At 45.2% G+C, this 19,069-nt stretch overlaps 1 protein-coding gene across 8 annotated transcripts in view; it reads left to right on the forward strand.

Annotated features, from left to right (window-relative positions):
• Positions 1–213: 213 nt before the first annotated feature.
• myocd (myocardin) overlaps positions 214–19,069 on the forward strand; it is a 109,668-nt gene continuing 90,812 nt past the window's right edge. For all 8 annotated transcript variants that reach the window (XM_067429859.1, XM_067429861.1, XM_067429860.1 and 5 more), the window contains exon 1: positions 214–454. In XM_067429859.1, coding sequence (XP_067285960.1) covers positions 400–454 — 55 coding nt within the window. In that variant the 5' untranslated portion in view covers positions 214–399. The remainder of the gene's footprint in view (positions 455–19,069) is intronic.

Here is a 19,069-nt window from a genome sequence, read left to right on the forward strand (position 1 = left end):
TGATGGGTAGGTTTAGGGGCACTGTAAAGGGATAGAAAATACGGTTTGTCTAGTATAAAAACCATTACGCCTATGGAATGTCCCCACATTTTCACAAAACCAAACGTGTGTGTGTGTGTGTGTGTGTTCTCAGGGGGAGGGTCTCAGTCGAGCCTCCTCTGCTTTAAGGCCCTCCCAGCGGCCGTCTCATATCAGTTTCTCTCTCATGGAGCAGAGAGTCAGATGGAGACTCAACTCAGGCTGTGTGTGTGAGAGGCTGTGTGTGTTTGAGCTCGAGCTCGGAGTGTGTGTGAGAAAGGCTGTGTGTGTTTGCGCTCGAGCTCTGAGACTCTCGTTCAGGCTGTGTGTGTGTGTGAGAAAGGCTGGACGAGCCGCTGATGCTTTGACACGGGCAGCACAATGACTCTTCTGGGCTCTGAGCACTCCGTTCTGATCCGCAGCAAGTTCAAATCAGGTGAGACTTTACTTTTGCCTCCGAACGAGACTCTTTCTCCTGATCGAGGACTTTACTCTGGAATATGAAGCTTGGCACCTTCGGTTGTTGCCTAAAGTGCTCTGAGACAGGGGTCAAAGGTCATCAGCTGTGACCTCTGTCACTTAACCTCGACATGACCGCGCCGCGGAAATGGATTTAAGCATTCCAAGATACGTTCACTGCGGGATGTTTTGGGTACACTTTATTTAAAGGTGTCATTTTTCCAGTGCAGTTATATAATAAAACACTGAGTACTGTTGATTAACTACATGCAGGGTTTAGCTGAGTGTTCGCCGCATGTGATTATGCATAATTTACGGCTGGTTAATACATGAAACTAGGAACAAAGAGTTATAGATGTTATATCAATTATTCTGATCCTATTTAAAGATTTTCTGCAAAAACTCACTTCATTTTAATGCGTTTTTCCATGAAAAGTAATTAAATGTAAGCTCAGGTAAATGTATCCTGATGTGTTTGTGCTGACATAAGACATAAATTTAATTTTGTGCATTATGAACTCCTAAATGTGTCGTTTACCGGCTTTGTTTGTAGTTTTGAGTTTCGTCTCTACATCTCCTCACATCTACACGGCAAAACATTTTCTTCTTAGTAATTTTGTCTGAGTTTTGTTTCTACTCTAAATATCTAGTAAATTAATCTTGATTTAAGAATTTTTAGATATTTGGACTGGAAACAAGAAAAAAGGACCCGCTTCATATTAGGTGGCCTTTACTACTGTGTACTAACATCGTAACAAATCATTTGATTTAATGCACTTATTGTGTACATACATGTTTTTACATTATACTTACATTTTAAAACACCTGCATGTAATTACACCTAACCCACAGAACACACCTGTCCCGTACTCTACTCTCACCTCAATATCAGCTAAAGTGTTTCCAATATAATATGAACATAGTAAGCACTGAAGGCCAACTAATATAAAGTGGGGCCAAAAAAATAATAAATAATAAGAGCATTTTTTTGCAGTGTAAAGCCTTTCCCATCGGGGAACAATGCTGCCACCTTTCTGATGAAAGCGTTACTGAAATATCAGAGTGTGTGTAGATTGCTCTGGTTAATGTGGATGTTGGAGTGTGTGTAGATTGCTCTGGTTAATGTGGATGTTGGAGTGTGTGTAGATTGCTCTGGTTAATGTGGATGCTGGAGTGTGTGTAGATTGCTCTGGTTAATGTGGATGCTGGAGTGTGTGTAGATTGCTCTGGTTAATGTGGATGCTGGAGTGTGTGTAGATTGCTCTGGTTAATGTGGATGCTGGAGTGTGTGTAGATTGCTCTGGTTAATGTGGATGCCGGAGTGTGTGTAGATTGCTCTGGTTAATGTGGATGCCGGAGTGTGTGTAGATTGCTCTGGTTAATGTGGATGCTGGAGTGTGTGTAGATTGCTCTGGTTAATGTGGATGCCGGAGTGTGTGTAGATTGCTCTGGTTAATGTGGATGCCGGAGTGTGTGTAGATTGCTCTGGTTAATGTGGATGCTGGAGTGTGTGTAGATTGCTCTGGTTAATGTGGATGCCGGAGTGTGTGTAGATTGCTCTGGTTAATGTGGATGCCGGAGTGTGTGTAGATTTATCTGGTTAATGTGGATGTTGGAGTGTGTGTAGATTTATCTGGTTAATGTGGATGCTGGAGTGTGTGTAGATTGCTCTGGTTAATGTGGATGCTGGAGTGTGTGTAGATTGCTCTGGTTAATGTGGATGCCGGAGTGTGTGTAGATTGCTCTGGTTAATGTGGATGCCGGAGTGTGTATAGATTGCTCTGGTTAATGTGGATGCCGGAGTGTGTGTAGATTGCTCTGGTTAATGTGGATGCCGGAGTGTGTGTAGATTGCTTTGGTTAATGTGGATGCCGGAGTGTGTGTAGATTGCTCTGGTTAATGTGGATGCTGGAGTGTGTGTAGATTGCTCTGGTTAATGTGGATGCCGGAGTGTGTGTAGATTTCTCTGGTTAATGTGGATGCTGGAGTGTGTGTAGATTGCTCTGGTTAATGTGGATGCCGGAGTGTGTGTAGATTGCTCTGGTTAATCTGGATGCTGGAGTGTGTGTAGATTGCTCTGGTTAATGTGGATGCTGGAGTGTGTGTAGATAGCTCTGGTTAATGTGGATGCAGGAGTGTGTGTAGATTGCTCTGGTTAATGTGGATGCTGGAGTGTGTATAGAATGCTCTGGTTAATGTGGATGCTGGAGTGTGTGTAGATTGCTCTGGTTAATGTGGATGCAGGAGTGTGTGTAGATTGCTCTGGTTAATGTGGATGCTGGAGTGTGTGTAGATTGCTCTGGTTAATGTGGATGCAGGAGTGTGTGTAGATTGCTCTGGTTAATGTGGATGCTGGAGTGTGTGTAGATAGCTCTGGTTAATGTGGATGCTGGAGTGTGTGTAGATTGCTCTGGTTAATGTGGATGCTGGAGTGTGTGTAGATTGCTCTGGTTAATGTGGATGCAGGAGTGTGTGTAGATTGCTCTGGTTAATGTGGATGTTGGAGTGTGTGTAGATTGCTCTGGTTAATGTGGATGTCGGAGTGTGTGTAGATAGCTCTGGTTAATGTGGATGCTGGAGTGTGTGTAGATTGCTCTGGTTAATGTGGATGCTGGAGTGTGTGAAGATTGCTCTGGTTAATGTGGATGCTGGAGTGTTTGTAGATTGCTCTGGTTAATGTGGATGCTGGAGTGTGTGTAGATTTCTCTGGTTAATGTGGATGCTGGAGTGTGTGTAGATTGCTCTGGTTAATGTGGATGCTGGAGTGTGTGTAGATTGCTCTGGTTAATGTGGATGCCGGAGTGTGTGTAGATTGCTCTGGTTAATGTGGATGCTGGAGTGTGTGTAGATTGCTCTGGTTAATGTGGATGCTGGAGTGTGTGTAGATTGCTCTGGTTAATGTGGATGCTGGAGTGTGTGTAGATTGCTCTGGTTAATGTGGATGCTGGAGTGTGTGTAGATTGCTCTGGTTAATGTGGATGCTGGAGTGTGTGTAGATTGCTCTGGTTAATGTGGATGCTGGAGTGTGTGTAGATTGCTCTGGTTAATGTGGATGCTGGAGTGTGTGTAGATTGCTCTGGTTAATGTGGATGCTGGAGTGTGTGTAGATTGCTCTGGTTAATGTGGATGCTGGAGTGTGTGTAGATTGCTCTGGTTAATGTGGATGCCGGAGTGTGTGTAGATTGCTCTGGTTAATGTGGATGCTGGAGTGTGTGTAGATTGCTCTGGTTAATGTGGATGCTGGAGTGTGTGTAGATTGCTCTGGTTAATGTGGATGCTGGAGTGTGTGTAGATTGCTCTGGTTAATGTGGATGCTGGAGTGTGTGTAGATTGCTCTGGTTAATGTGGATGCTGGAGTGTGTGTAGATTGCTCTGGTTAATGTGGATGCCGGAGTGTGTGTAGATTGCTCTGGTTAATGTGGATGCTGGAGTGTGTGTAGATTGCTCTGGTTAATGTGGATGCTGGAGTGTGTGTAGATTGCTCTGGTTAATGTGGATGCTGGAGTGTGTGTAGATTGCTCTGGTTAATGTGGATGCAGGAGTGTGTGTAGATTGCTCTGGTTAATGTGGATGTTGGAGTGTGTGTAGATTGCTCTGGTTAATGTGGATGTCGGAGTGTGTGTAGATAGCTCTGGTTAATGTGGATGCTGGAGTGTGTGTAGATTGCTCTGGTTAATGTGGATGCTGGAGTGTGTGAAGATTGCTCTGGTTAATGTGGATGCTGGAGTGTTTGTAGATTGCTCTGGTTAATGTGGATGCTGGAGTGTGTGTAGATTTCTCTGGTTAATGTGGATGCTGGAGTGTGTGTAGATTGCTCTGGTTAATGTGGATGCTGGAGTGTGTGTAGATTGCTCTGGTTAATGTGGATGCCGGAGTGTGTGTAGATTGCTCTGGTTAATGTGGATGCTGGAGTGTGTGTAGATTGCTCTGGTTAATGTGGATGCTGGAGTGTGTGTAGATTGCTCTGGTTAATGTGGATGCTGGAGTGTGTGTAGATTGCTCTGGTTAATGTGGATGCTGGAGTGTGTGTAGATTGCTCTGGTTAATGTGGATGCTGGAGTGTGTGTAGATTGCTCTGGTTAATGTGGATGCTGGAGTGTGTGTAGATTGCTCTGGTTAATGTGGATGCTGGAGTGTGTGTAGATTGCTCTGGTTAATGTGGATGCTGGAGTGTGTGTAGATTGCTCTGGTTAATGTGGATGCTGGAGTGTGTGTAGATTGCTCTGGTTAATGTGGATGCCGGAGTGTGTGTAGATTGCTCTGGTTAATGTGGATGCTGGAGTGTGTGTAGATTGCTCTGGTTAATGTGGATGCTGGAGTGTGTGTAGATTGCTCTGGTTAATGTGGATGCTGGAGTGTGTGTAGATTGCTCTGGTTAATGTGGATGCTGGAGTGTGTGTAGATTGCTCTGGTTAATGTGGATGCTGGAGTGTGTGTAGATTGCTCTGGTTAATGTGGATGCCGGAGTGTGTGTAGATTGCTCTGGTTAATGTGGATGCTGGAGTGTGTGTAGATTGCTCTGGTTAATGTGGATGCTGGAGTGTGTGTAGATTGCTCTGGTTAATGTGGATGCTGGAGTGTGTGTAGATTGCTCTGGTTAATGTGGATGCTGGAGTGTGTGTAGATTGCTCTGGTTAATGTGGATGCTGGAGTGTGTGTAGATTGCTCTGGTTAATGTGGATGCTGGAGTGTGTGTAGATTGCTCTGGTTAATGTGGATGCTGGAGTGTGTGTAGATTGCTCTGGTTAATGTGGATGCTGGAGTGTGTGTAGATTTCTCTGGTTAATGTGGATGCTGGAGTGTGTGTAGATTGCTCTGGTTAATGTGGATGCCGGAGTGTGTGTAGATTGCTCTGGTTAATGTGGATGCTGGAGTGTGTGTAGATTGCTCTGGTTAATGTGGATGCTGGAGTGTGTGTAGATTTCTCTGGTTAATGTGGATGCTGGAGTGTGTGTAGATTTCTCTGGTTAATGTGGATGCTGGAGTGTGTGTAGATTGCTCTGGTTAATGTGGATGCTGGAGTGTGTGTAGATTGCTCTGGTTAATGTGGATGCTGGAGTGTGTGTAGATTGCTCTGGTTAATGTGGATGCCGGAGTGTGTGTAGATTTCTCTGGTTAATGTGGATGTTGGAGTGTGTGTAGATAGCTCTGGTTAATGTGGATGCTGGAGTGTGTGTAGATTGCTCTGGTTAATGTGGATGCTGGAGTGTGTGTAGATTGCTCTGGTTAATGTGGATGCTGGAGTGTGTGTAGATTGCTCTGGTTAATGTGGATGTCGGAGTGTGTGTAGATTGCTCTGGTTAATGTGGATGTTGGAGTGTGTGTAGATTGCTCTGGTTAATGTGGATGCCGGAGTGTGTGTAGATTTCTCTGGTTAATGTGGATGCTGGAGTGTGTGTAGATTGCTCTGGTTAATGTGGATGCTGGAGTGTGTGTAGATTTATCTGGTTAATGTGGATGCTGGAGTGTGTGTAGATTGCTCTGGTTAATGTTGATGTTGGAGTGTGTGTAGATTGCTCTGGTTAATGTGGATGCTGGAGTGTGTGTAGATTTCTCTGGTTAATGTGGATGCTGGAGTGTGTGTAGATTGCTCTGGTTAATGTGGATGCCGGAGTGTGTGTAGATTTCTCTGGTTAATGTGGATGTTGGAGTGTGTGTAGATTTCTCTGGTTAATGTGGATGCTGGAGTGTGTGTAGATTGCTCTGGTTAATGTGGATGCTGGAGTGTGTGTAGATTGCTCTGGTTAATGTGGATGCTGGAGTGTGTGTAGATTTATCTGGTTAATGTGGATGCTGGAGTGTGTGTAGATTGCTCTGGTTAATGTTGATGTTGGAGTGTGTGTAGATTGCTCTGGTTAATGTGGATGCTGGAGTGTGTGTAGATTTCTCTGGTTAATGTGGATGCTGGAGTGTGTGTAGATTTCTCTGGTTAATGTGGATGCTGGAGTGTGTGTAGATTGCTCTGGTTAATGTGGATGCTGGAGTGTGTGTAGATTGCTCTGGTTAATGTGGATGCCGGAGTGTGTGTAGATTTATCTGGTTAATGTGGATGCTGGAGTGTGTGAAGATTGCTCTGGTTAATGTGGATGTCGGAGTGTGTGTAGATTGCTCTGGTTAATGTGGATGTTGGAGTGTGTGTAGATTGCTCTGGTTAATGTGGATGCCGGAGTGTGTGTAGATTTCTCTGGTTAATGTGGATGTTGGAGTGTGTGTAGATAGCTCTGGTTAATGTGGATGCTGGAGTGTGTGTAGATTGCTCTGGTTAATGTGGATGTTGGAGTGTGTGTAGATTGCTCTGGTTAATGTGGATGCCGGAGTGTGTGTAGATTTCTCTGGTTAATGTGGATGCTGGAGTGTGTGTAGATTGCTCTGGTTAATGTGGATGCTGGAGTGTGTGTAGATTTCTCTGGTTAATGTGGATGCTGGAGTGTGTGTAGATTGCTCTGGTTAATGTGGATGCCGGAGTGTGTGTAGATTTCTCTGGTTAATGTGGATGTTGGAGTGTGTGTAGATTTCTCTGGTTAATGTGGATGCTGGAGTGTGTGTAGATTGCTCTGGTTAATGTGGATGCTGGAGTGTGTGTAGATTGCTCTGGTTAATGTGGATGGCGGAGTGTGTGTAGATTGCTCTGGTTAATGTGGATGCTGGAGTGTGTGTAGATTTATCTGGTTAATGTGGATGCTGGAGTGTGTGTAGATTTATCTGGTTAATGTGGATGTTGGAGTGTGTGTAGATTTATCTGGTTAATGTGGATGCTGGAGTGTGTGTAGATTGCTCTGGTTAATGTGGATGCTGGAGTGTGTGTAGATTGCTCTGGTTAATGTGGATGCCGGAGTGTGTGTAGATTGCTCTGGTTAATGTGGATGCCGGAGTGTGTGTAGATTGCTCTGGTTAATGTGGATGCTGGAGTGTGTGTAGATTGCTCTGGTTAATGTGGATGCCGGAGTGTGTGTAGATTGCTCTGGTTAATGTGGATGCCGGAGTGTGTGTAGATTGCTCTGGTTAATGTGGATGCTGGAGTGTGTGTAGATTGCTCTGGTTAATGTGGATGCCGGAGTGTGTGTAGATTGCTCTGGTTAATGTGGATGCCGGAGTGTGTGTAGATTTATCTGGTTAATGTGGATGTTGGAGTGTGTGTAGATTTATCTGGTTAATGTGGATGCTGGAGTGTGTGTAGATTGCTCTGGTTAATGTGGATGCTGGAGTGTGTGTAGATTGCTCTGGTTAATGTGGATGCCGGAGTGTGTGTAGATTGCTCTGGTTAATGTGGATGCCGGAGTGTGTATAGATTGCTCTGGTTAATGTGGATGCCGGAGTGTGTGTAGATTGCTCTGGTTAATGTGGATGCCGGAGTGTGTGTAGATTGCTCTGGTTAATGTGGATGCCGGAGTGTGTGTAGATTGCTCTGGTTAATGTGGATGCTGGAGTGTGTGTAGATTGCTCTGGTTAATGTGGATGCCGGAGTGTGTGTAGACTTCTCTGGTTAATGTGGATGCTGGAGTGTGTGTAGATTGCTCTGGTTAATGTGGATGCTGGAGTGTGTGTAGATTGCTCTGGTTAATCTGGATGCTGGAGTGTGTATAGATTGCTCTGGTTAATGTGGATGCCGGAGTGTGTGTAGATTGCTCTGGTTAATGTGGATGCCGGAGTGTGTGTAGATTGCTCTGGTTAATGTGGATGCCGGAGTGTGTGTAGTTTGCTCTGGTTAATGTGGATGCTGGAGTGTGTGTAGATTGCTCTGGTTAATGTGGATGCTGGAGTGTGTGTAGATTGCTCTGGTTAATGTGGATGCTGGAGTGTGTGTAGATTGCTCTGGTTAATGTGGATGCTGGAGTGTGTGTAGATTGCTCTGGTTAATGTGGATGCTGGAGTGTGTGAAGATTGCTCTGGTTAATGTGGATGTTGGAGTGTGTGTAGATTGCTCTGGTTAATGTGGATGTTGGAGTGTGTGAAGATTGCTCTGGTTAATGTGGATGTTGGAGTGTGTGTAGATTGCTCTGGTTAATGTGGATGCTGGAGTGTGTGTAGATTGCTCTGGTTAATGTGGATGCTGGAGTGTGTGTAGATTGCTCTGGTTAATGTGGATGCTGGAGTGTGTGTAGATAGCTCTGGTTAATGTGGATGCTGGAGTGTGTGTAGATTGCTCTGGTTAATGCTGATGCTGGAGTGTGTGTAGATTGCTCTGGTTAATGTGGATGCTGGAGTGTGTGTAGATTGCTCTGGTTAATGTGGATGCTGGAGTGTGTGAAGATTGCTCTGGTTAATATGGATGCTGGAGTGTGTGTAGATTGCTCTGGTTAATGTGGATGTCGGAGTGTGTGTAGTTTGCTCTGGTTAATGTGGATGCTGGAGTGTGTGTAGATTGCTCTGGTTAATGTGGATGCTGGAGTGTGTGAAGATTGCTCTGGTTAATGTGGATGCTGGAGTGTGTGTAGATTGCTCTGGTTAATGTGGATGTCGGAGTGTGTGTAGTTTGCTCTGGTTAATGTGGATGCTGGAGTGTGTGTAGATTGCTCTGGTTAATGTGGATGCTGGAGTGTGTGTAGATTGCTCTGGTTAATGTGGATACTGGAGTGTGTGTAGATTGCTCTGGTTAATGCTGATGTCGGAGTGTGTGTAGATTGCTCTGGTTAATGTGGATGCAGGAGTGTGTGTAGATTGCTCTGGTTAATGTGGATGCTGGAGTGTGTGTGGATGTTGGAGTGTGTGTAGATTGCTCTGGTTAATGTGGATGCTGGAGTGTGTGAAGATTGCTCTGGTTAATGTGGATGCTGGAGTGTGTGTAGATTGCTCTGGTTAATGTGGATGTCGGAGTGTGTGTAGTTTGCTCTGGTTAATGTGGATGCTGGAGTGTGTGTAGATTGCTCTGGTTAATGTGGATGCTGGAGTGTGTGAAGATTGCTCTGGTTAATGTGGATGTTGGAGTGTGTGTAGATTGCTCTGGTTAATGTGGATGCAGGAGTGTGTGTAGATTGCTCTGGTTAATGTGGATGCTGGAGTGTGTGTAGATTGCTCTGGATAATGTGGATGCTGGAGTGTGTGTAGATTGCTCTGGTTAATGTGGATGCTGGAGTGTGTGTAGATTGCTCTGGTTAATGTGGATGCTGGAGTGTGTGTAGATTGCTCTGGTTAATGTGGATGCAGGAGTGTGTGTAGATTGCTCTGGTTAATGTGGATGCTGGAGTGTGTGTAGATTGCTCTGGTTAATGTGGATGCTGGAGTGTGTGTAGATTGCTCTGGTTAATGTGGATGCCGGAGTGTGTGTAGATTGCTCTGGTTAATGTGGATGCAGGAGTGTGTGTAGATTGCTCTGGTTAATGTGGATGCTGGAGTGTGTGTAGATTGCTCTGGTTAATGCTGATGTTGGAGTGTGTGTAGATTGCTCTGGTTAATGTGGATGCTGGAGTGTGTGTAGATTGCTCTGGTTAATGTGGATGCTGGAGTGTGTGTAGATTGCTCTGGTTAATGTGGATGCTGGAGTGTGTGTAGATTGCTCTGGTTAATGTGGATGCTGGAGTGTGTGTAGATTGCTCTGGTTAATGTGGATGCAGGAGTGTGTGTAGATTGCTCTGGTTAATGTGGATGCTGGAGTGTGTGTGGATGTTGGAGTGTGTGTAGATTGCTCTGGTTAATGTGGATGCTGGAGTGTGTGAAGATTGCTCTGGTTAATGTGGATGCTGGAGTGTGTGTAGATTGCTCTGGTTAATGTGGATGTCGGAGTGTGTGTAGTTTGCTCTGGTTAATGTGGATGCTGGAGTGTGTGTAGATTGCTCTGGTTAATGTGGATGCTGGAGTGTGTGTAGATTGCTCTGGTTAATGTGGATGCTGGAGTGTGTGTAGATTGCTCTGGTTAATGTGGATGCTGGAGTGTGTGTAGATTGCTCTGGTTAATGTGGATGCTGGAGTGTGTGTAGATAGCTCTGGTTAATGTGGATGCTGGAGTGTGTGTAGATTGCTCTGGTTAATGTGGATGCTGGAGTGTGTGTAGATTGCTGTGGTTAATGTGGATGCTGGAGTGTGTGAAGATTGCTCTGGTTAATATGGATGCTGGAGTCTGTGTAGATTGCTCTGGTTAATGTGGATGCTGGAGTGTGTGAAGATTGCTCTGGTTAATGTGGATGCTGGAGTGTGTGTAGATTGCTCTGGTTAATGTGGATGTCGGAGTGTGTGTAGATTGCTCTGGTTAATGTGGATGCTGGAGTGTGTGTAGATTGCTCTGGTTAATGTGGATGCTGGAGTGTGTGTAGATTGCTCTGGTTAATGTGGATACTGGTGTGTGTGTAGATTGCTCTGGTTAATGCTGATGTCGGAGTGTGGGTAGATTGCTCTGGTTAATGTGGATGGCGGAGTGTGTGTAGATTGCTCTGGTTAATGTGGATGCAGGAGTGTGTGTAGATTGCTCCGGTTAATGTGGATGCTGGAGTGTGTGTGGATGTTGGAGTGTGTGTAGCTTGCTCTGGTTAATGTGGATGTTGGAGTGTGTGTAGATTGCTCTGGTTAATGTGGATGCTGGAGTGTGTGTAGATTGCTCTGGTTAATGTGGATGTTGGAGTGTGTGTAGATTGCTCTGGTTGATGTGGATGTTGGAGTGTGTGTAGATTGCTCTGGTTAATGTGGATGCTGGAGTGTGTGTGGATGTTGGAGTGTGTGTAGATTGCTCTGGTTAATGTGGATGCTGGAGTGTGTGTAGATTGCTCTAGCTAATGTGGATGCAGGAGTGTGTGTAGATTGCTCTGGTTAATGTGGATGTCGGAGTGTGTGTAGATTGCTCTGGTTAATGTGGATGTCGGAGTGTGTGTAGATTGCTCTGGTTAATGTGGATGTCGGAGTGTGTGTAGATTGCTCTGGTTAATGTGGATGCTGGAGTGTGTGTAGATTGCTCTGGTTAATGTGGATGTCGGAGTGTGTGTAGATTGCTCTGGTTAATGTGGATGTCGGAGTGTGTGTAGATTGCTCTGGTTAATGTGGATGCTGGAGAGTGTGTAGATTGCTCTGGTTAATGTGGATGTTGGAGTGTGTGTAGATTGCTCTGGTTAATGTGGATGCTGGAGTGTGTGTAGATTGCTCTGGTTAATGTGGATGTTGGAGTGTGTGTAGATTGCTCTGGTTAATGTGGATGCTGGAGTGTGTGTAGATTGCTCTGGTTAATGTGGATGTTGGAGTGTGTGTAGATTGCTCTGGTTAATGTGGATGCTGGAGTGTGTGTAGATTGCTCTGGTTAATGTGGATGCTGGAGTGTGTGTAGAATGCTCTGGTTAATGTGGATGTTGGAGTGTGTGTAGATTGCTCTGGTTGATGTGGATGTTGGAGTGTGTGTAGATTGCTCTGGTTAATGTGGATGCTGGAGTGTGTGTGGATGTTGGAGTGTGTGTAGATTGCTCTGGTTAATGTGGATGCTGGAGTGTGTGTAGATTGCTCTAGCTAATGTGGATGCAGGAGTGTGTGTAGATTGCTCTGGTTAATGTGGATGTCGGAGTGTGTGTAGATTGCTCTGGTTAATGTGGATGTCGGAGTGTGTGTAGATTGCTCTGGTTAATGTGGATGTCGGAGTGTGTGTAGATTGCTCTGGTTAATGTGGATGCTGGAGTGTGTGTAGATTGCTCTGGTTAATGTGGATGTCGGAGTGTGTGTAGATTGCTCTGGTTAATGTGGATGTCGGAGTGTGTGTAGATTGCTCTGGTTAATGTGGATGCTGGAGTGTGTGTAGATTGCTCTGGTTAATGTGGATGTTGGAGTGTGTGTAGATTGCTCTGGTTAATGTGGATGTTGGAGTGTGTGTAGATTGCTCTGGTTAATGTGGATGCTGGAGTGTGTGTAGATTGCTCTGGTTAATGTGGATGTTGGAGTGTGTGTAGATTGCTCTGGTTAATGTGGATGTTGGAGTGTGTGTAGATTGCTCTGGTTAATGTGGATGCTGGAGTGTGTGTCGATTGCTCTGGTTAATGTGGATGCTGGAGTGTGTGTAGATAGCTCTGGTTAATGTGGATGCTGGAGTGTGTGAAGATTGCTCTGGTTAATGTGGATGTTGGAGTGTGTGTAGATTGCTCTGGTTAATGTGGATGTTGGAGTGTGTGTAGATTGCTCTGGTTAATGTGGATGCTGGAGTGTGTGTAGATTGCTCTGGTTAATGTGGATGTTGTAGTGTGTGTAGATTGCTCTGGTTAATGTGGATGCAGGAGTGTGTGTAGATTGCTCTGGTTAATGTGGATGCTGGAGTGTGTGTAGATTGCTCTGGTTAATGTGGATGCTGGAGTGTGTGTAGATTGCTCTGGTTAATGTGGATGCTGGAGTGTGTGTAGATTGCTCTGGTTAATGTGGATGCTGGAGTGTGTGTAGATTGCTCTGGTTAATGTGGATGCTGGAGTGTGTGTAGATTGCTCTGGTTAATGTGGATGTTGGAGTGTGTGTAGATTGCTCTGGTTAATGTGGATGCTGGAGTGTGTGTAGATTGCTCTGGTTAATGTGGATGCTGGAGTGTGTGTAGATTGCTCTGGTTAATCTGGATGCTGGAGTGTGTGTAGATTGCTCTGGTTAATGTGGATGCAGGAGTGTGTGTAGATTGCTCTGGTTAATGTGGATGCAGGAGTGTGTGTAGATTGCTCTGGTTAATGTGGATGCAGGAGTGTGTGTAGATTGCTCTGGTTAATGCGGATGCAGGAGTGTGTGTAGATTGCTCTGGTTAATGTGGATGCTGGAGTGTGTGTAGATTGCTCTGGTTAATGCTGATGCTGGAGTGTGTGTAGATTGCTCTGGTTAATGTGGATGTTGGAGTGTGTGTAGATTGCTCTGGTTAATGCTGATGTTGGAGTGTGTGTAGATTGCTCTGGTTAATGCTGATGCTGGAGTGTGTGTAGATTGCTCTGGTTAATGCTGATGTTGGAGTGTGTGTAGATTGCTCTGGTTAATGTGGATGTCGGAGTGTGTGTAGATTGCTCTGGTTAATGCTGATGTTGGAGTGTGTGTAGATTGCTCTGGTTAATGTGGATGCTGGAGTGTGTGTAGATTGCTCTGGTTAATGTGGATGCTGGAGTGTGTGTAGATTGCTCTGGTTAATGTGGATGCTGGAGTGTGTGTAGATTGCTCTGGTTAATGTGGATGCTGGAGTGTGTGTAGATTGCTCTGGTTAATGTGGATGCTGGAGTGTGTGTAGATTGCTCTGGTTAATGTGGATGCTGGAGTGTGTGTAGATTGCTCTGGTTAATGTGGATGCTGGAGTGTGTGTAGATTGCTCTGGTTAATGTGGATGCTGGAGTGTGTGTAGATTGCTCTGGTTAATGTGGATGTTGGAGTGTGTGTAGATTGCTCTAGTTAATGTGGATGCTGGAGTGTGTGTAGATTGCTCTGGTTAATGTGGATGCTGGAGTGTGTGTAGATTGCTCTGGTTAATGTGGATGCTGGAGTGTGTGTAGATTGCTCTGGTTAATGTGGATGCTGGAGTGTGTGTAGATTGCTCTGGTTAATGTGGATGCTGGAGTGTGTGTAGATTGCTCTGGTTAATGTGGATGCTGGAGTGTGTGTAGATAGCTCTGGTTAATGTGGATGGCGGAGTGTGTGTAGATTGCTCTGGTTAATGTGGATGCTGGAGTGTGTGTAGATTTATCTGGTTAATGTGGATGCTGGAGTGTGTGTAGATTTATCTGGTTAATGTGGATGTTGGAGTGTGTGTAGATTTATCTGGTTAATGTGGATGCTGGAGTGTGTGTAGATTGCTCTGGTTAATGTGGATGCTGGAGTGTGTGTAGATTGCTCTGGTTAATGTGGATGCCGGAGTGTGTGTAGATTGCTCTGGTTAATGTGGATGCCGGAGTGTGTATAGATTGCTCTGGTTAATGTGGATGCCGGAGTGTGTGTAGATTGCTCTGCTTAATGTGGATGCCGGAGTGTGTGTAGATTGCTCTGGTTAATGTGGATGCCGGAGTGTGTGTAGATTGCTCTGGTTAATGTGGATGCTGGAGTGTGTGTAGATTGCTCTGGTTAATGTGGATGCCGGAGTGTGTGTAGATTTCTCTGGTTAATGTGGATGCTGGAGTGTGTGTAGATTGCTCTGGTTAATGTGGATGCCGGAGTGTGTGTAGATTGCTCTGGTTAATCTGGATGCTGGAGTGTGTGTAGATTGCTCTGGTTAATGTGGATGCTGGAGTGTGTGTAGATAGCTCTGGTTAATGTGGATGCAGGAGTGTGTGTAGATTGCTCTGGTTAATGTGGATGCTGGAGTGTGTGTAGATTGCTCTGGTTAATGTGGATGCTGGAGTGTGTGTAGATTGCTCTGGTTAATGTGGATGCAGGAGTGTGTGTAGATTGCTCTGGTTAATGTGGATGCTGGAGTGTGTGTAGATTGCTCTGGTTAATGTGGATGCAGGAGTGTGTGTAGATTGCTCTGGTTAATGTGGATGCTGGAGTGTGTGTAGATAGCTCTGGTTAATGTGGATGCTGGAGTGTGTGTAGATTGCTCTGGTTAATGTGGATGCTGGAGTGTGTGTAGATTGCTCTGGTTAATGTGGATGCAGGAGTGTGTGTAGATTGCTCTGGTTAATGTGGATGTTGGAGTGTGTGTAGATTGCTCTGGTTAATGTGGATGTCGGAGTGTGTGTAGATAGCTCTGGTTAATGTGGATGCTGGAGTGTGTGTAGATTGCTCTGGTTAATGTGGATGCTGGAGTGTGTGAAGATTGCTCTGGTTAATGTGGATGCTGGAGTGTTTGTAGATTGCTCTGGTTAATGTGGATGCTGGAGTGTGTGTAGATTTCTCTGGTTAATGTGGATGCTGGAGTGTGTGTAGATTGCTCTGGTTAATGTGGATGCTGGAGTGTGTGTAGATTGCTCTGGTTAATGTGGATGCCGGAGTGTGTGTAGATTGCTCTGGTTAATGTGGATGCTGGAGTGTGTGTAGATTGCTCTGGTTAATGTGGATGCTGGAGTGTGTGTAGATTGCTCTGGTTAATGTGGATGCTGGAGTGTGTGTAGATTGCTCTGGTTAATGTGGATGCTGGAGTGTGTGTAGATTGCTCTGGTTAATGTGGATGCTGGAGTGTGTGTAGATTGCTCTGGTTAATGTGGATGCTGGAGTGTGTGTAGATTGCTCTGGTTAATGTGGATGCTGGAGTGTGTGTAGATTGCTCTGGTTAATGTGGATGCTGGAGTGTGTGTAGATTGCTCTGGTTAATGTGGATGCCGGAGTGTGTGTAGATTGCTCTGGTTAATGTGGATGCTGGAGTGTGTGTAGATTTCTCTGGTTAATGTGGATGCTGGAGTGTGTGTAGATTGCTCTGGTTAATGTGGATGCTGGAGTGTGTGTAGATTTCTCTGGTTAATGTGGATGCTGGAGTGTGTGTAGATTGCTCTGGTTAATGTGGATGCTGGAGTGTGTGTAGATTGCTCTGGTTAATGTGGATGCTGGAGTGTGTGTAGATTGCTCTGGTTAATGTGGATGCTGGAGTGTGTGTAGATTGCTCTGGTTAATGTGGATGCCGGAGTGTGTGTAGATTGCTCTGGTTAATGTGGATGCTGGAGTGTGTGTAGATTGCTCTGGTTAATGTGGATGCTGGAGTGTGTGTAGATTGCTCTGGTTAATGTGGATGCTGGAGTGTGTGTAGATTGCTCTGGTTAATGTGGATGCTGGAGTGTGTGTAGATTGCTCTGGTTAATGTGGATGCTGGAGTGTGTGTAGATTGCTCTGGTTAATGTGGATGCTGGAGTGTGTGTAGATTGCTCTGGTTAATGTGGATGCTGGAGTGTGTGTAGATTGCTCTGGTTAATGTGGATGCTGGAGTGTGTGTAGATTTCTCTGGTTAATGTGGATGCTGGAGTGTGTGTAGATTGCTCTGGTTAATGTGGATGCCGGAGTGTGTGTAGATTGCTCTGGTTAATGTGGATGCTGGAGTGTGTGTAGATTGCTCTGGTTAATGTGGATGCTGGAGTGTGTGTAGATTTCTCTGGTTAATGTGGATGCTGGAGTGTGTGTAGATTTCTCTGGTTAATGTGGATGCTGGAGTGTGTGTAGATTTCTCTGGTTAATGTGGATGTTGGAGTGTGTGTAGATTGCTCTGGTTATTGTGGATGCTGGAGTGTGTGTAGATTGCTCTGGTTAATGTGGATGCTGGAGTGTGTGTAGATTGCTCTGGTTAATGTGGATGCCGGAGTGTGTGTAGATTGCTCTGGTTAATGTGGATGCAGGAGTGTGTGTAGATTGCTCTGGTTAATGTGGATGCTGGAGTGTGTGTAGATTGCTCTGGTTAATGTGGATGCTGGAGTGTGTGTAGATTGCTCTGGTTAATGTGGATGCCGGAGTGTGTGTAGATTTCTCTGGTTAATGTGGATGTTGGAGTGTGTGTAGATAGCTCTGGTTAATGTGGATGCTGGAGTGTGTGTAGATTGCTCTGGTTAATGTGGATGCTGGAGTGTGTGTAGATTGCTCTGGTTAATGTGGATGTCGGAGTGTGTGTAGATTGCTCTGGTTAATGTGGATGTTGGAGTGTGTGTAGATTGCTCTGGTTAATGTGGATGCTGGAGTGTGTGTAGATTGCTCTGGTTAATGTGGATGCTGGAGTGTGTGTAGATTGCTCTGGTTAATGTGGATGCTGGAGTGTGTGTAGATTGCTCTGGTTAATGTGGATGTCGGAGTGTGTGTAGATTGCTCTGGTTAATGTGGATGTTGGAGTGTGTGTAGATTGCTCTGGTTAATGTGGATGCCGGAGTGTGTGTAGATTTCTCTGGTTAATGTGGATGCTGGAGTGTGTGTAGATTGCTCTGGTTAATGTGGATGCTGGAGTGTGTGTAGATTTCTCTGGTTAATGTGGATGCTGGAGTGTGTGTAGATTGCTCTGGTTAATGTGGATGCCGGAGTGTGTGTAGATTTCTCTGGTTAATGTGGATGTTGGAGTGTGTGTAGATTTCTCTGGTTAATGTGGATGCTGGAGTGTGTGTAGATTGCTCTGGTTAATGTGGATGCTGGAGTGTGTGTAGATTGCTCTGGTTAATGTGGATGCTGGAGTGTGTGTAGATTTATCTGGTTAATGTGGATGCTGGAGTGTGTGTAGATTGCTCTGGTTAATGTTGATGTTGGAGTGTGTGTAGATTGCTCTGGTTAATGTGGATGCTGGAGTGTGTGTAGATTTCTCTGGTTAATGTGGATGCTGGAGTGTGTGTAGATTTCTCTGGTTAATGTGGATGCTGGAGTGTGTGTAGATTGCTCTGGTTAATGTGGATGCTGGAGTGTGTGTAGATTGCTCTGGTTAATGTGGATGCCGGAGTGTGTGTAGATTTATCTGGTTAATGTGGATGCTGGAGTGTGTGAAGATTGCTCTGGTTAATGTGGATGTCGGAGTGTGTGTAGATTGCTCTGGTTAATGTGGATGTTGGAGTGTGTGTAGATTGCTCTGGTTAATGTGGATGCCGGAGTGTGTGTAGATTTCTCTGGTTAATGTGGATGTTGGAGTGTGTGTAGATAGCTCTGGTTAATGTGGATGCTGGAGTGTGTGTAGATTGCTCTGGTTAATGTGGATGTTGGAGTGTGTGTAGATTGCTCTGGTTAATGTGGATGCCGGAGTGTGTGTAGATTTCTCTGGTTAATGTGGATGCTGGAGTGTGTGTAGATTGCTCTGGTTAATGTGGATGCTGGAGTGTGTGTAGATTTCTCTGGTTAATGTGGATGCTGGAGTGTGTGTAGATTGCTCTGGTTAATGTGGATGCCGGAGTGTGTGTAGATTTCTCTGGTTAATGTGGATGTTGGAGTGTGTGTAGATTTCTCTGGTTAATGTGGATGCTGGAGTGTGTGTAGATTGCTCTGGTTAATGTGGATGCTGGAGTGTGTGTAGATTGCTCTGGTTAATGTGGATGGCGGAGTGTGTGTAGATTGCTCTGGTTAATGTGGATGCTGGAGTGTGTGTAGATTTATCTGGTTAATGTGGATGCTGGAGTGTGTGTAGATTTATCTGGTTAATGTGGATGTTGGAGTGTGTGTAGATTTATCTGGTTAATGTGGATGCTGGAGTGTGTGTAGATTGCTCTGGTTAATGTGGATGCTGGAGTGTGTGTAGATTGCTCTGGTTAATGTGGATGCCGGAGTGTGTGTAGATTGCTCTGGTTAATGTGGATGCCGGAGTGTGTGTAGATTGCTCTGGTTAATGTGGATGCTGGAGTGTGTGTAGATTGCTCTGGTTAATGTGGATGCCGGAGTGTGTGTAGATTGCTCTGGTTAATGTGGATGCCGGAGTGTGTGTAGATTGCTCTGGTTAATGTGGATGCTGGAGTGTGTGTAGATTGCTCTGGTTAATGTGGATGCCGGAGTGTGTGTAGATTGCTCTGGTTAATGTGGATGCCGGAGTGTGTGTAGATTTATCTGGTTAATGTGGATGTTGGAGTGTGTGTAGATTTATCTGGTTAATGTGGATGCTGGAGTGTGTGTAGATTGCTCTGGTTAATGTGGATGCTGGAGTGTGTGTAGATTGCTCTGGTTAATGTGGATGCAGGAGTGTGTGTAGATTGCTCTGGTTAATGTGGATGCCGGAGTGTGTATAGATTGCTCTGGTTAATGTGGATGCCGGAGTGTGTGTAGATTGCTCTGGTTAATGTGGATGCCGGAGTGTGTGTAGATT

Source organism: Pseudorasbora parva, chromosome 21 (genome assembly GCF_024679245.1).
Source record: "Pseudorasbora parva isolate DD20220531a chromosome 21, ASM2467924v1, whole genome shotgun sequence".
NCBI lineage: Eukaryota > Metazoa > Chordata > Actinopteri > Cypriniformes > Gobionidae > Pseudorasbora > Pseudorasbora parva.